Here is an 18265-nt window from a genome sequence, read left to right as displayed (position 1 = left end):
CACAAAAGTAATCTATCCAAACTCTGAAATCAACGAAAACACTTTTGACTGACAAGCAGAGCAGCCCTGATTAATAAGAGAACAAATTTTGTGGGTGTTTTGTACTTCCCACAACTGAGAGGATCAATAGGTAACATCTTCAAAGAGACTGCTTCCTTTAATAATCATACAAATCTCTTTAAAGATGGGGCCAGCTGTGATGCATGCATGCATAAGCTTATGATAGTATACTTTGCCCCTTCAGAACTATTGTTTTATTCATATGCAAATATAACCACATTTAATCAACTGCTGAATCAATGAATGGAGGCAGATACAATTAATCCACTGTGACTTCTTCTAATCAGGTTGCTGGTAGTGAGGTGAAAACATGTTATCTGGATAACATTTCCAGAAGTAGAATTTGGAAGAAAGGCCTGACAGGTTTTCCAACCATCTCTAGAAAAGATGTGTGGAAGAACTTTTCCCACATATACATGTGACTTGAATCACATTAAAAATTCAAGAACTTCACATATTACATCAAAATCAGACCTTTTCATCTGAAGTGGAGATGGAAGGAAGGGAATGTTTTCCCTGGACATTGTTTTCTGCCACTGTCCCTCCTAGGCTATTGATGTTACTGGTGATATGATCTGTGAGGTCCCAGGATTGTGATTGAATTTTTCCAAACCTAGTTGAACTTTCCCCAACAAGCTCTGCTTGTTTTGGGGGTAATAACTGTAAAATGAGCAGCCACTAGTTACCTTTAATGTTTATTTATTTTGTGTCTTACAGATTGGTATCATTTGTCATAGATCTTTAAAAAACCAAGCAACACAGGGCTTCACTTACAGGCAACATTATTACAAAGCATTACTAATTGTAGACATAAGATAAACCTAACTTGACAATGACACAGAAGAGATGTGGGTTGTTGGTATGTTCGTCTGTCCAGGATGCAGTTTATCTTGGACTGGCCTTGGAACTAGTCCCTGCTTTTGTTTCATCTGTTTGTTCCTTTATTCTTAACTGGCCTCTCTATATTGCTTTCTACAGGTTCTGCTCCTCTTAATAGTAATGAGCCCATCCCTGTTGCAATCAGCTTGAGCAAACACTGCAGACCTCCTGTTGGATCATCCTTAAAGAAACGGGTGAACCGTCCCTCTCTCCCCAACATTCCGGTCATTAACTATGACAGTAGCTTCATGAGGAATGCTTCAGGTGAGAATGGAAAGGAGTCATACCACACATCATAGGAATATTTTTCAAAAGAGATATCTTGCTCCATATATTATAATCTCAGCTAAAAATATGGTCAAATTAAACAATATATTTAGCTTTATTTATTTATTTATTTATTTATTTATGCATGCATGCATGCATGCAAAGGTGCTCCTTACAGTGGAAAAGACATCACTTTGTCATAGCCATGGATTTTCCTTATCTATGTATCTTGCATTTAGTTTGCTTTGTGGTGGGTTCTTCGAAGATCAAAATGGGCTTAATCTGTAAGTCTGATTGTTGAGGATCATATCTCTGAGAAAATTCCACTGTGCAGGGGGATGAGTTTATTGCATGGAATAAACCTTTTTCTTGATATTTAGTTTGAACTTTAGTATCTCCTCTCACTGGTGATTTTGAAATGACGGTTTCTTAAAACCTGTCAGATAGCTTAGGAGAACTTGGTGGGATGGTCACAAAGATTTCAGCTGTGGATGCTAAAATGTGTTGCAAGAATCTAAATGTTGAGAGTGACTGGAGGAAGCTGAGTGGACAAAACTTGCAAAGCATCTCCTTTTCTTGAACTAACAAGCACTTGTTGCAGTAGTCAATATGCAAACCATTTGGCTATTTTATATCAAAGGTGAGGACTCTTTTTCAACTAAAGAGTTCAATTCTAATGTATAAGGAATCTTAAGGGTGACATTCTAGAGGTGGAGTGAGGGTACTGTGAGTGTGCCAAAGACAGAATAGGCTGTTCCAAAGCAAAGTGAGTAGAGGCAGATGTAATTATCACTTGGTGGGGTTATTTTCCCACCAAGCATACAAAGCACAGCTACATTTTATGTGTGTCTACTTTTAGAAGCCTCAGTGTAACAGCTTTTCAGACATGTAAAGCAGAAATTAATTTTTGCTGCTCAGAAGGTATTTAAAGCTTAAAGGGCTTTTAGTTGCCCTATTCTTTAAGTACCTGTAAAATGACACAGCAGGGTCCCTAAAGGATCATGTTCAAAAATTGCTCTTTCAGATTTCCCTGCTTGATGTACATGGGTGGCCATGGGGACTTATTACCTTTTCACACATCTCAGCTAGAGCACCATGATCCCACTTTCACTGTCATGGCTACATCCTATTAAATCTTAGGATATGTAGTTTGGGAAGAACAGAGAATTCTAAATATCCCTCCCTAAACTGCAGACCTCAGGATACCACAGGATGGAAATATGTCAGTTGAAGTGGAATCACAATGTTGTACTGTAATGAAGGCTTCTAGCACAGCTCCTCCCTGGTTTTCTATATGTGAGGATTTGAGGCCTCTGTTTAAAATGAGAGAACAGTTCTCATCTGCAGTATGAACATCAAGAAAACTCAGGCTCTTACTTTTGATGGCATGTTCCAGCTCTTCGAATAGCCATACCACTCTAGTATTATCACACAAATGCTGAAAGAAGACACACATTTCTGTATTTTTCATGTCTGGTTAAGCAGTAGCATCACTAGGATTGGTGTCACTTGGGGTGTGGTAACTCGTGGTGTCACCCCCCCCCCCCATTGACCTCCTCCCATACAGGATCCTTAGTAGTGTTTTTTTTTTGGTACTATTGTTACTCATAGTTACTCATATAATTCCCATATGTCACTGAATGTAATGGCAATAATTGTGACATAAAACAACTAGCAAAATTAAAATTATACTTTTAAATTACAATATCATATGCACAGCCTAAATACATATAAATAGTTTCATGTGGTGAAAGTGAATATTTGGTAAGATTTTATGTTTTTAATGAAGAATAATTTTTAAAGAAGAAGTTTTTTTTACATTTTTTAAATTTTAATTTCTTAAATTTTAAATTAAAGCATTAAAATTAATGGTATTGGTTTTTTAAAAACTGGGTTTTTAAATACTGGGGCCTCTCCATTCTACTTCTTAGCTTCACTTCACTCACATCATCTCTTCAGCATTTCAAAGGGATGCAGGTGAAGTCCACAGTCCATTTCTGCCCAAAGGCAGATGTTTGGGGAACAGTGGTGTCACCCTCTCTTTGGGTGTCACCTGGTGTGGTTGGCACCCTCCCCCTTCTCCAGTGATGCCCCTGCAGCTAAGGATGAAGAATCTGGCCAATTAATAATAACTAGAGCATGATTTGACTGCTCTGGACAGCTTCCTGTCTCCCTCCCATTCCCCCTTTTCTGGCAAATCACCTAGGAATAAAGGCATAACAGTAGTGTATTTCCCTGTTAAAACAGGACTGGGGGATTCTATGTTTTACATGTTCTGTTTTCCTGCAAGTAGTGCATGACTCAACTTCTCCTTGAAACTTTATTTTAGTTTAAGTTCCCCACACTTTGCAATTGCATCTACTTGTCTCTGGATATGGTTAGATTTTGCAGTCAAAACAGGCAGTAAGAGTGATTTGATGTTAATGGCATGCTTGAAGTTCACTTCATCCTGCTGGCAAAGAGCAAAGAAAAATTTATCTCTTTAAAATATGTGTTAGGTAGCAGTGAGCCAAATTATGCTATCCTACTTCACATCCTGTGTATCAGAATCCAACATTAAAGGAAATGTGTATATCTTATAATTCTTCCTGCAGCAGGATTTTCTCAGGGATATTAGCAATCAGCCTAGCAAACCTTATCTTAGCAATCAAATTTACAAACTAAAAACTTACAAACTAAAACCATGTTTATTTCCCAATGACCAGTCACAAAACCAGGCATACTAAATGCAAGATGTGTAAGTGTGGAAAATCATAAGCTATCACAAACCCATGTCTTTCACCAGTTGAGGAAGCACCTCTTCTGGAAACCAGATAAAGGTATCATCTAATTTGACTCTTAGCCTGGTATATATAGAAGTATATAGTGGGAAGGGGACTGTAGAGAGGCTTCCTTCTGGCCCTGCAGTAGAGTAATATGTTTGCAAGATGGTCTAATTACATGAGGTTTTTTTTGTGAGCCACTTTGTGTCCCATCTGGGAGAAAAGCAGACCTCCTTCCTTGGAGGTCTTTAAGCAGAGGCTAGATGGCCATCTGTCGGGAATGCTTTGATTTGGATTTCCTGCATGGCAGGGGGTTGGACTGGATGGCCCATGCGGTCTCTTCCAACTCTATGATTCTATGATAAATGAAATAAATAAATGAGAGTTAGTGTGGGAAGCCACCCACCTCCTTCTGGGAGTATTGCTCATTTTATATGTGAGCATGCATAAAGAATCTTTAAGAGAAATGGCAAGTGCAGTCAGAGCTAATGCCTGCCTCATGTTGCTCAGAGGACAACATGACAGTCCTTGGCAAATCCACCTGATGGTAGACTATCCTTTGAACTGGGATGGGGACTGCCCTTTCATAGCTTGAAGTAGGATGTGTATATCAGATAGCAATGGCAAGTACATTTCCATACCGTGTATCCACAAACTGGCACTCCCTAAGTGGTTTACAATGTGTAAGCCAATTGCCCCCAACAATTTTACCAACCTACGAAAGGATGGAAAGCTGAGTGGACCCTGGAGCCCTGCAGGATTGAACTCACAACTTCTTGGCTACAGTACTAGCATTTAACTACAGTGGTACCAGGACTCCTTAGCCATGATTAGCCACGAAGGATTGATATCATTAGGCCTACATTTTCTAACATCTCCTGCCATAAGCAATAGAACTTTTTGAACCCAGAACAAGGGATATACGCCAAAATCCCCAGTTCCAGTGCAGATGGTACATTCTTGGCATAGGTAACTGATGTTTTCCAGATAACCTGAACTACTGTTTTCTGAATTCCTCACCGGTAGTTCTGCTCTTTGGGCCTTATGAACTTATAGTCCACAACCAATGATTGGCACTAGCTTGCTTGCCCTAGTTTGTTCTCTCTGCATTATGTTCATTTTGATGCAACTCATCCGTATTCCCAAATATCTCTCAGCAATGGGACTCAAGGTGGCTAACAACAGATTTAAAATAATACAAATTAAAACTCCATTAAAAAATCAATACAAAAATACAAAATTTAAAAAGCAACTAAACAATTTATAAAGTTAAAACATTAGGAATTTAAAATACTGAAATTCAGTAAAAGACTATGTGCAAACTTAAAAACAGTATTGCACAGCATTAAAAGCCCAACACTAGTCTGCTTGTAAAAGCCTGGCATCACAAACATGTTTTGATTTGCTGATGGAAAGAAAACAAGGATTGGACGATCCTGGCCCCTCTGGGAAGGGAGTTCAAAGTCTGGGAGCAGCCACCAAGAAGGCTGTCTCCTGTGTTCCCACCAAACAAGCCTGAGAAAGTGGTGGGACAGAGAGAAGGGCCTCTACAGATAATCTTAGTACTGTAATGGACTCATAAAGGGAGATATGGTCTATGTACTTGCAGTTGAGACAGAAGAATTTAACAGTGATTCCCAAACGCTGACCTCCAGATATTTTGGTCTTCAGGTCCCAGAATTCCTGAGAAATGGCCAATCTGGCTGCAGCTTCTGGGAATTGAAGTACAAAACCCCTTAAGGACTAAAGTTTGAGAACCATTGGTTTAAAATACTCCTTGTAGCAAACGCACTTCAAGCTTTAGGTAGAATTTCCTGACTACTGGTATCATTACATTTCTATTGTTGGCTCTTTATTTATTTTTCTTCAGCTAACTCCTTGCCAGCAAATCTCCAGGATTCTCCAGAATGGGAGGAGGACCTTGTAAACAGAGATATCTTAGAAATAAGGCCTTTGTCTCATCCAGAACAGGGGCTAGTGGATGCTCTGAAGTGGCTAAATAGCAATGATTGGTAAGGAAAGAAATATATTTATCTCTTGTCATATTCCCTTTACTCCTTTACAAAACATCATAAAGTATCCTAGAAATAATCAGACAGTCTCATGTCTCCCCCTGCCCAGTTTCCAGCCAAAAGATAACATGTGCTATTTATTTTTGCATTCCTTTTCTCAATGTATTGTTAATCTGAGAATTTATAGCTTGCTGTACATTGCTCATAGAACTTCACGAAATGAACTGACATTCACGCAGATGCACAAAATAGTAGTTTTTGAAGTGCAGTTTTGGCAGAAGAGGGGAGATGAATTCCCTTCAAAATCAATTGTCACAACAGCATTTCTTGAACCATCCTTCCTGTGATTCACCCCAGTAATTCCTATAAAACCTAACTCTAAATACAATCCCATGATAAATCCCATGTAACCAGATGCCCCTAGAGCTCTACAGCCATGGTACTGAAATGTGGTGGTCTATGGACCAGTGCTAATCAGTGACAAGTTTCCAGGAAAGACAGAGTTATAGCCAACAGTCACAAATACGTACAGAGACACAAAAGATTGCAGGTAACTGTTACATGGATTAGTAATTGGCTGACTTGCCAAATCCAAAGTGTGCTCAACAATGGCTCCTTTTCATCCTGGAGAGAAGTGACCAGTGGGGTCCCACAGGGCTCTGTTCTGGGGCCAGTGTTATTCAACATCTTTATCAATGACTTGGATGACAGAATTGGGGGCATCAAATGTACACATGACATCAAATTAGGAGGAATAGCTAATACTCTAGAGGACAGGATCAAAATTCAAAATGACCTGAATAGACTAGAAAGCTGGGCCAAAGCTAACAAAATGAAATTCAACACGGAGAAATGTAAGGTACTGCACTTAGGGTGGAAAAATAAAATGGACAGATATAGGATGTGGGACACCTGGATGAATGAGACTACATGTGAAAGGGATCTAGGAGTCCAAGTAGACCACAAGTTGAACATGAGTCAACAGTGTGATGTGGCAGCTAAAAAGGCCAATGCAATTTTAGGCTGCATCAAAATAAAAGTATAGTGTCTAGATCAAGAGAAGTACAGCGTGTCCGCGTCATACGTGAATTTAAGCTTATGCGGGAAGCTGCATGTGGGGCACAAGGGGTGGTGCGTCCCATTGGAATAAATGGGGTGCACTGCAGTGCCGCTGCACCGCTACATGCACGAGCCCCATTTATTCCAATGGGGCTTGAGCATGCACGGAATTTGGCTTATGCAGGGGCGGGGCGGTGTCATAAGCTGAGGGCGTGCTGTAATAGAGCCACTATATTCTACTTTGGTCAGGCCCCACCTGGAATATTGTGTCCAGTTCTGGGCACCACAATTCAAAAAGGACATTGAGGAACTGGAGCATGTCCAAAGGAGGGCGACTAAAATGGTGAAGGGTCTGGAAACCATGCCCTATGAAGAATGACTTGGGGAGCTGGGGATGTTTAGCCTGGAGAAAAGAAGGTTAAGAGGTGATATGATATCCCTGTTTAAATATTTGAAGGGATATCATATTGAGGAGGGAGAAGCTTTTTTCCCCTGCTGCTCCAGAGAACAGGACCCAGAACAATGGATGTAAGCTCCAGGAAAAGAGATTCCACCTGACAGTAAGGGCTGTTCAACAGTGGAACACACTCCCTCAGAATGTAGTGGAGTCTCCTTCCTTGGAGGTCTTTAAGGAGAGGCTGGATGGCCATCTGTCAGGGATGCTTTGACTGAGATTTCCTGCATGGCAGAATGGGGTTGGACTGGATAGCCCTTTTGGTCTCTTCCAGCTCTACGATTCTACGATTCTATGAACTATAGGACCATAGCATTAATATTTCACACAAGCAAAATTATGCTTGAAATTCTGCAGCATAAACTCCAGTTCTTTATGGAAACAGAAATCCCAGAGATGCAAGCACGGTTCAAAAAAGAAAAAGAAAAAAGAGAGGCACTAGGGACCACATTGCAAATGTACGATGGTTAATGGAGTGAACCAAGAAATTCCAGAAGAAAATCAGCATGTGCTTTATAGACCATAGCAAAGTCTTTGCATAAAGCATGAAAAGCTATTGAATGCTCTTAAAGAAATGGGAGTGCCACTACATTTGATAGTACCCATGAGGAATCTGTACTTAGGACAAGAGGGTATGGTTAGAACAGAATATGAATAAACAGAATGGTCGTAATTGGCAAAGGAGTCAGGCAAGACTGTATTCTACTACCCTACCTGTTCAACTTGTATGTACAAAATATCATATGAAGAGCAGGTTTGGACTCAGAAGAAGTGAATATAGGAGTTAAGAATATCAACAATCTAAGATATGCAGATGACACTATACGACTAGCAGAAACATTATGGGCTTAGAACAATTATTGTCCATGAAAAAAGTGTAAATGAAGATTTGTTGCTGAACATAAAGAAAACAAAAATAAAGACCACAGTGGATATACATAAGTTCAACCTAGTCAATGAGGAAATCAAAATAGTTGCATAAACTCTTGACAGGAACAAGGATTGCAATCAGGAAATAAGAAGAAGATTATTAATGAAAGGGCAGCCATGAAGGAACTTAAAGTTAAGCTGTGCAGCAGAGCACTAAAGACAGAATCATACAAGCCATTATATTCCCCATTACTCTGTGCAGATGTGACAGCTGGACAGTGAAGAAAGCCAACAGAAAGAAAATGAAGTCATTTGAGATGTGGTGTTGGAGAAAAGTGCTGAGGATATCATGGATGTTGAAAAAGACAAATAGGTCCTAGAACAGATCAAACCTGGTGGCGCAGTGGTTAAATGCCTGTACTGCAGCCACACTCAAAACCACAAGGTTGCGAGTTCAAGACCAGCAAAAGGGCCCAAGCTCGACTCAGGCTTGCATCCTTCCGAGGTCGCTAAAATGAGTACCCAGACTGTTGGGGGCAAATTAGCTTACTTGCTAATTAGCTTACTTGCTGTTCACCGCTATGATCTTTGGAATAGCGGTATATAAATAAAACAAATTATTATTATTATTATTAAACCTGAGCTTTCCCTCGAAGCAAAGATGGCAAAACTGAGACTATTGTACTTTGGCCACATCATGAGAAGGCATGATTCCTTAGAAAAGACAATAATGCTAGGAAAGATAGAGGGAAGGAGAAAGAGAGAAAGATCACATGCCAATTGGTTAGACTCAATCAGAGAGGTCATGGGCAAAGATTTGCAGGAACTAATCAGAGCAATTGAGGACTGGGGAGCTTAGAAATGTCTCAGCACAGAGGACTTTATCACACGGGAGGCTTCCCATGATTAAATCGCCATGAAATCATTACAAATCATAAAAAAAGGGTGATTGGGGTTTATACTCCCGCACACTTCTCCTGTGAATAAATTGTCATGGAGGTGTCGGGACTTGCTTCTCCTGTCAGTAAAGCGTTCTTAGAGCTGCCATTTGGTAATAATGGGGTCTTCTGTTATTGCCAGATGGTGCCTCCACCATTTGGAGAATAGAGCCCCGATGCCTCCATGATGGGAGAAGTGCACGGGGATGTGAACCCCGATCACCCTTCTTTTACAATTTCTAATGACTTCATGGTGATTTATTCACAGGAAGCTTCCTGTGTGATAGTCCAGAGTCACCATGAACTGAGGCCCACTTGAGAGCAGTTAACAATAACAACAGCAGCAGCAGCAGCAACAAGCTGGTTCCTGACACAGTGAGGGGAAAAACCCCTGCTGGTGTGCCACTTCTCTAGAGATTATTCCATTAGCTTTGCTGCCGGGATAGACTCAGGATGTCACTTTCTTAAGGTGGATCTTATCGCATTCACCCATTGCTGGGCAGTATGCAGCCCAATGCAATCTGGGCTTCTTTGGGCTTGTCCCACATCTTTTCAAGAGCAGGAAAATCTCATTCTTGAAAAGCTGCAAGAGAAGCCTGGGTTGCATACGGGCGCATACTGCCTGGCAATGGGTAAATGCAATACGATCTGCCTTAAAAAAAAGTTACATCCTGGGTTTTCCTGGCAGCGAAGCTAATGCAATAATTTTTTCTATAAAACTGATAATTTTCCTCTCTACATCCTGAAATATATCCCCCCCCCCTCTTTTATACAGTAGAATAATTAGAATTCTGTAGAAAGCTCCAAAAGCTGGTTTTAATATGAGATTGGCAGGATGATCTATCCTGAAAGATGGTTTTAAAAACTTCATACTTCTTCCTCTAATATTCTGTCTATTTTATGTATAATTTATAGTAAGCAGCACCTTCAGTTCACTATATAAACAGATTCCATTCTAACCTAGGAGTCAGAACATTTTCAGATGTCTGCATTGAGAAGAGATTTTCCCAAAATTTCCTCATATATCCTGGAGGTTGCTGTGACAATTCAAGACTGTTCGTGAAGTTAACAAAATGGTGCCAAACTGCAGTAAAATCATTTTCACAGTTTCTGCCTCTTAATTCTGAGTCAAGGCAATTTTGGCATTTTTAACATTCTCAACCTTTGATATTAGGCCTCCTAAATGTTTTCCAGTATTTTCCAGTATTTTAGGGTCTAATACAGTTGACACTCTGCACTCACAGATTTTGCATCCATTGATTCAATTGTCCACAACTTTATTTTGAAAAATCTATAAATTCCAAGAAGCAAAGCTCAATTTTGTCATTTCATATAAACAACACTATTTTATTATGCCACTGTATTTAATGGCACTTGAGCATCCTTGGATTTTGGTATCCATCATGGGAGGTGGGGGGGTGGGAGGAGTCCTAGAACCAAACCGCATCAGATACCAAGGGCCTACTCTAACAGAAATCTATTAGTCTTGCAAAAGTGTTTCATTTTTTTTGGCAGAGCCACCAATAATGCCAGTATTTGTCTTTCTGAATTTGACCAGTAGTGTCCTTAATTAGGTTGACTATCCCAGAATTGTTGGATCATTGGACAACACAACAACATCCCTTTAAAAAAAGCATCCTTTGAGGATGATAGTTCATTGATATGATTTATTTTTACCAGGTACCAGTGTCGTTTATATATTATTTTAAAAACTTTCATTTTGTTTTGCTGAAGTATGGTACTAACGCCCACCTTTCATTCCACCTAGCATCCTACATTTTCATATCTAAATCTTGCCATATTTATTATTATTATTAACCTTTATTTATGAAGCACTGTAAATTTACACAGCACTGTACATACAATTGTTTTAATTAGACAGTTCCCTGTCCTCGGGCTTACAGTCTAAAAAGACATGACACAGAAGGAGAAGGGAGTGGTGGAGGGAAAGGGGAAGATAATCTTCCATCTAATTAATAAATCTAATTAATCTAAATAGGTAAAAGGGGACTATAAGGTACATTTTTAAGGTTCCCCAGTGGTTTTTAAAAATATTTATGTGTTGCTCTTTATTTGCTTGATTTGTTTCCTTGTGAGTTTTCACATCTAAGGCTTCAGTAAACTCTTTCCTAAAGATCCATCCAAACCCAGAATGTAAAACTGACATTGACAGGAAGGTATGTTCAATTCTGCATAACTTCTCTTCCAGTGACACTATTAATGCATGGCATAAATAGGACCAGACATGCTCAAAGGCAGCTTTTTTTCTTTTTTCTTTTCTTTTTAGTAAAATCCATATCTGACAAACAGTGGAACAGAGAAAAGAGATAAAGAAGAAACAAAAACAAAAACAAGAAAATAGAACAATCAGAGCTTCAGTCTGTGACAACATATATCAGTCCAAAGAAATTTAGTTGCACCTAACCTCTACTGAAATTAAGGGGACACAATTGTCACATTTAGAAAGAATGCTTGCTGAAGCTGGTTAATCATTCCATGCAGTAATAACTGTGTATATGTATGTGTTGACAAATTGCCTGTTGACTTATGGTAGCCCTAGGAATTGCATAGGGGTTTCTTAAGCAAGGGATGGTTTTTAGCTGCCTTTAAGTTGTCTTTGACTCATGGTGACCCTGTGAATTAGGAGATTAGCACACTCTTTTTAAAGCACCTTATTCCTGACAGGGTAGAGGCATGTTTAAATTTACAAATGGGTTTTAACGTATTCACCGTGGCTGGGAAAATGCAGCCAGTATACAGCCTGAATGCCAGCCAGGTTTATTCTGTGGCTTTTCAAGAACAGGAAAATCCCATTTTTGAAAAGTCACAGAATAAGCCCAGCTGGCATCCAGGCTGCATTCGCCCAGTCACAGGTGAATGTGATAAGACCCATTTGTAAATTTAAACACATCTCTATCCAGTCAGGGATAAGGTGCTTTAAAGAGAGTGTGCCAACCTCCAAATGTCTCCAAGTCTCCCTGTCCTCCACTGCTTGCTTATTTACTTATGCCTGTATCCTCCCTAATTGAGTTTAATCATCTGGTGTGTGGTCTATCTCTCCTTCTTCTACCCCTCTACCTTTCCCAGCCTTATTGCCTTTTTCCAGTGAATCATGTCTTCACATACTCAGAGGTAATTTGACAATTCCTTCCTCTGAAATTTAGCCTACAGAACCTGGTATTTGTTGGGGATTTCCTATACAAGGCATAACCACAACTGATCCTGTTTAGCTTCTAAAATTAGAAGGAATCTGGTGTCTTTAGGGTATTTAGGCCCATTGCGTTGTTGTTGCTGTGTACCTTCAAACTGTTTCTGACTTATGGCAACCCTAAGGTGACCATATCATTGGGTTTTCTTGGCAAGATTTGTTCAGAGGGAATTTGCCTTGGCATTTCTCTGAGGCTGAGAGAGTGGGACTTGCCCAAGATTACCCTATGGATACCACTTCCTCAGATGCATTTAATTCTACGAAAGCTTATGCTGTCACCTTCTTTCTTTAGTTAGTCTCAAAGGTGCTACATGATCTCTCTACATACTGTGTAAATAAGGTAAAGTTTCTGCTTGTCAGTTTGTCATGAGACAATGGTGGATGAATGTTCATTAAATTGGAGGCTACGCTTGGGATGGTTTAACTTAAACTATAGACAATGTGGGGTACAAAAAATTCACTATGGGAGATTGGGAGCATATTATTCGAAAGATTTCAATGCACTGCCTAAACTGTATTTCTGAATATTCATCTGAGGTTTTAAGTTACTTTGTTGTTGTTTTTGATGTTGTGTGCCTTCAGGTTGTTCCTGACCTATGGCGACACTACGGTGAACCTATCCTGGGGTTTTCTTGGCAAGAGTTGTTCAGAGGAGGTTTGTCATTGCTTTCTCCTGAGGCTGAGAGCATGTGACTTGCCCAAGGTCCCCAGTGGGTTTCATGGCCAAGCTGGGAATTGTACCCTGGTCTCCACAGTTATAGTCCAAAATTCAGACTATTACACCATGCTGGTTACTGCAGTGTTAGAATTTTAGCAAGTAAATGTCACTGGGGAGTGGAATTTTTATTTGGAGGGGCATTACTTTCTTTTTGAACTCTCCCCGAAGCTACACACCAAGAAGACAGGATAAATATATTGATATTTGCTTTTGGTTTTGCTGCCATAGACTAGCATGCCAGTTCTCTGAAAGTTATCACTCTGGAATTTGGTACCTGTGTCCGTTTTTGTCACCAGCTCACCAACAGATGGTGCTGTTAATTCAGTAAGGCAGAGTCAAGGCGACTTTATTGGCAATAGCATGAAAAACAGGAGGGAGAAAATGCAAGATTTGTCTCTGAGCCTCACAGGAGAGAGGCTGCCATACAGGTCTCAGCCCTTTCCAAGAATGGAGTTTATCATGTGGAACTAGTAAATCAATCACACTCTTTTATCCCATTTAATTCACAGGAGATTCTATCAGGCACATAGCCTGGTGGTGAAAGGTATTTTTTCCCCATAGTAGTTTTAAAACCGTAGTGTGTAAGCATTTCTGCTAAATGCAGCAGACTTTTTGCTTTTCTGTATTCCCAATGTGTGATTTCTATGACACATCTCATTTTCAGACACTCTGGCTGCTGTAAAAAATCCTGTTTTTGCAAAATGCCAGCCAAGACCAATCATTTCTCTACTTTTCTCTCCTTCTATCCCACCCCCCCCTCCCAAAAATTGCTTCTCAGGCATTTGAAGGAGAAAGGACTCTTCAGTATCAGATGCCTGTCTAATTGCCATTCAGAAGTTCTCCAGTGTAGGCTTCATGATGTTTCCTTGGCAGCCATGAAAGAGGTGGGAATACATGTATTTAACATATGTCTGTTCTGCTTTCTCTCTTGGGTTACCTGATGTGTTCCAATCTGTTTCTATTTAGTTAATGTGTCTCTGAACAGCTTTGGTACCTGTTTGTACCTATAAATCTGTATTATATGCTATTCTATCTGTACTGAAAGAATATGTAATTAATATACAGTGTGAAATCAGCACAGGACGGTGACTAAGCCAACATTCTGAATCGGCTAAGTTGTACAAATTAGTCACAATCATATGTATTGACACACTTAATTTAAAATGGTCTGTTTCTCAAAGCTGTGTTTTTGGGATGTTTTTACTCTCCTCTCAAGCAGATTAGTAATGGGAAATTTTTTTTGAGGGGCGGCGGGGGGGCAGAGAATGAAAGAAAGAGAGAATGGCATATGAAAATAATGTGTGGTAGGTGGGAGCTGACATTGCCTCCAATTTCCTGGATTTTGGAAGCTCCATCCTTGGAGACTTTGGCCTGAATCCTGTTGGGTAGCACTGAGCTAAAATTGTCCAAGTTATTATATTTCCCATCACCATGTATGGATATGAGAGCTTGAAAGGGGAAAAAAACAGATAAGAAGAAAATCAACTTATTCAAGATTTGGTGCTGGAGAAGAGGGCTGAGGATACCATGGGCGTGTTACAGACCGCCCCTTTGGGGCGGCCTGTAACCGTCCCTTTCCCTGCCAGATCGGGGCCTCAGCTGCCAGAACGGCAGCCTCCGAGGCCCCAATCTGCCGCTTTCCAGGCCGTGGGGAAACGGCAAAAGGCCACTTCCCCGCGGCCTGGAAATGGGTGTCCTTGGGGCTTCATGCCCCAAGGACACCCGATGGCGGAGGGGAGGAGGAGAAAGGGGCCGCTCGGCCCCTTTCTCCCTTGCGTCCCTGGCGCAGCTGTCTAAAGGCTGCGCCAGCGACGCAAACCACAGAAGGAGCTCCGTTTCGGAGCTCCTTTTCGTGCCACAGAAAGGGTGCTCTAGGCACCCTCGCGCGACGGCGTCACAACCACGCTGCCTCGTTTGGAGGTGGCACGGTGGTGACGTAGTCATGGCGGCCCCCGTGTGTAACGGGCGCCACCATTTTGTACGGACTCAATCTGTACTAGGGTTAGGGGCGTCCGGAAGGGACACCCCTTTCTAACCCTAGTACGGATTGCGCCCATGCGGAACGGGCCATGGACAGGCAAAAGACAGATCTGTCCTTGAACAGATCAAACCTGAAATCTCCCTGGAAGCCAAGATGATCAAAGTGAAGCTGTCATACTTTGACCACATCATGGGAAGGCATGACTCATTAGAAAAGACGATAATGCTGGGAAAGGTAGGCGATAGTAGAAAGAGAGTAAAAGATCACATGTCAGTGGATGGACTGAATCAGGGAAACCATGGGCCTGAGTTTTCAGGAGTGAAGCAGAACAATGGAGGTCTTGGAGAGGTCTCATCCACAAGGTTCCCATGAGTTGGGATTGACTCAAGGGAGTTAACGACAACAAGACTCATTAAATCAATTGAAGAACGGTGAGTGGCCATATTTAATCCCATTGATCCAATGCATCTATTCTAATTTGGATTAACAAAATATTCAGTCCCTTTTCAGATGTTTAACAGTTGCTAAGGCTGAAAAGTACATAAAACAAAACAAACTCCACCAAATTGGTTGCCCAGCTTGGAAGTTAGATACTGCATTCTGTATTTTCCAGTCTGCAATCATCCTTACATTCTGTGGAGCACTTTTGTGTCCAGACAATCCAGTTGCAGTCTGGCATTCCTGGACAGCCTGTATCATACTCTGTGAGCTTGCCAGCTCTTGGATTCCAGGGAGGTTGTTCACCCATGGTTGCTCTGAGCAGCTTTGCTCTTTATTTGACCACTTAATGGAGAGCTTTTATTGCTATCATTTTAAACCTCTCTAATAAAAAGCAGGAGGTAAAAGAAGCCACAGGGGCCATCTCCACACTTGTTCATTATTTGAGCAGCTGATCGGGCTGTTAGCATTAACCAAGTTGGCAAAGCCATTAAGCCTTCTGTCATCAGAAGCAAATAATGGCTGGCCTTTTGTCTATAATTTGTGGTCTCCAGATTTTTCTCAAAAATTATCATGGAGTCAGACTCAATCCCCAGTTTGTGGAGTGGGTTAGAACATGTTCCAACTTTAATCATCTTAATGAGGGATTCAGTTTAGTGGGATTCAAATATTTCTTCATGTCCTATTTTCAACCATAAATATGGTTTGTGGACAGAGCGCTCTTCTCAGAATGTCCTTTGTACAAACAAATATCGCTAGATCTTTAATATCTACAGAAGTGTCTGTGGGCTCTTCCAGAATGTATTGAAGTATTTGTTTTGGTAATTCAGGGGTATTTTTCTTTTTTGTAAAAAAAATCTAAATGATGTTCCTGTTGTCTCAGACTATTTTCTGGTAATTCCTGGCACCCACTATTACATTTTATTCCTGCCCATGAGTGGGTTTCTTTTTAATTTTGAGACTTATTTGTGTGTGTGTGTGTGTGTGGGGGGGTGCATCAATCTCTTCACTTTCCTTTTTTTCCCTTAAATTATTAAAAAGAGTTATAATGCATTAGTGGAATCCCATTTTTGTACTATAAAACGAGAAGAATAGAACTGTAGAGTTGGAAGGGGCCCTATGGCTCATCAGGTCCAACCATCTGCTCAATGCAGGACATCTGCCTAGAGTATCCCCAGAAGGGAGCTGTCTAGCCCCTGTTTTGAAGACATCCAGAGAAGGAGACCCCACCACCTCTCTAGGCAATTAGTTCTAATGTGGAACCTCTCTCATTGTCAAGAAGGTCCTTCTAACGTTCAATTGAAATCTACCCTCCTGTAACTTAAAACTATTAGACCTAGTTGCACTTGCTGATGCAGCAGAGAACAAGGCTACACTCTCAATCTGTTCTTCACCAAGCTGAACATGCCCTGCTCCTCCAACATCTGCTCATATGTTTTATTCTCTATACCTCTTATCCTCATTGCCCTTCTCTGAACTCACTCCAGTTTGTCTATATCCTTCTTAAAATGAGGTGCCCAGAACTAAACACAGTACTCAAGATGAGGTCAGACCAGTGCAGAATATAGGGAGACTATTACTTCCCTCAACTTGCATACTAGACTTCTATTAATGCAGGCTAAGATAGCATTTGTTCTCTTTGCTGCTGCGTCACACTGCTGGCTCATATTCAACTTAGAATCAACAAGAATCCCAAGGTCCTTTCCACATGTATACTGCCCTTCCTATAGCTGTGCATGTTGGTGTTTTTGTAGCCTAAATGTATAATTTTGCATTTGTCTTTGTTGAATTTCATTTTATTACTTTCAGCTCAGTTTTCTAATTTATCAAGCTCCTTTTGAATTCTGTTCTTGTATTCCAGTGTGTTACTCTTTCTCCCAGTTTTGTATCACCAGCAAATTTGATAAGAATTCCCTCTACTCCTTTGTCTACCATTGATTAAAAAAATACTGAAGTCCATTGGTCCCATCACAAAACTCTGTGGCACTCCTCTTGAGACCTCCTTCCAATTAGAAGCACAGCTTCTAATGACAACTCTATAACTCTGTGGAGGAAAAAAATATCAAAGAATTCATGGAGGAACCAATTTGCCTTTCAAACTATAGGACAAGCCCAGAAAACCAAAAAAGCAAAACAAAAACCTTTTTAAGAAACCTTGTGCAGATCCAAGAAATTGCTACTAATTTCCAAAAGAATGGAATGAGTATACACAGAGGAAACAATAATGAACAACCCCCCAGAAAAGCCCCAAGAGCTATATTATGGGATCTCATGCTTATATCAGTGGTTCTTAATCCCATTGAGATCATAGACCCTTTTGAAAATTCATGGACTCTTAAGTCTTTCACAGCCAGCATCCATAGTTTTTTTTTAGGGTTTTTCAGGCTATGTGGCTGTGGCGGGATACAGACCGCCCCTTTGGGGTGGCCTGCACCCACTCCTTTCCCTAACGGATCAGGGCCTCAGTGGCCACAGCGGCAGCCCTGGAGGCCCTGATCCACCGCTTCTCCAGGCCTTGGGGAAGCAGCAAAATGCTGCTTCCCCACAGCCTGGAAAGGGGTGTCCTTGGGGGTTTCATGCCCCAAGGACAGCCTGACAGTGGCCGGGAAAGAGAGAAAG

General features: G+C 40.9%; 1 protein-coding gene across 2 annotated transcripts in view; it reads left to right on the top strand.

The window, feature by feature from the left end:
• TOGARAM2 (TOG array regulator of axonemal microtubules 2) overlaps positions 1–18265 on the top strand; it is a 122108-nt gene that overhangs the window by 68546 nt on the left and 35297 nt on the right. For both annotated transcript variants that reach the window (XM_089529553.1, XM_089529552.1), the window contains exons 10-12: positions 1039–1203; positions 5839–5980; positions 14006–14111. In XM_089529553.1, the coding sequence (XP_089385679.1) occupies positions 1039–1203; positions 5839–5980; positions 14006–14111 (413 nt within the window). The remainder of the gene's footprint in view (positions 1–1038; positions 1204–5838; positions 5981–14005; positions 14112–18265) is intronic.

This window comes from Sceloporus occidentalis, unplaced genomic scaffold (assembly GCF_023333645.1).
Source record: "Sceloporus occidentalis isolate IW3139 unplaced genomic scaffold, rSceOcc1.0.p SCAF_6, whole genome shotgun sequence".
NCBI lineage: Eukaryota > Metazoa > Chordata > Lepidosauria > Squamata > Phrynosomatidae > Sceloporus > Sceloporus occidentalis.
Note: the sequence above shows the minus strand (reverse complement) of the source record. Positions and strands in the feature narration are given on the sequence as shown.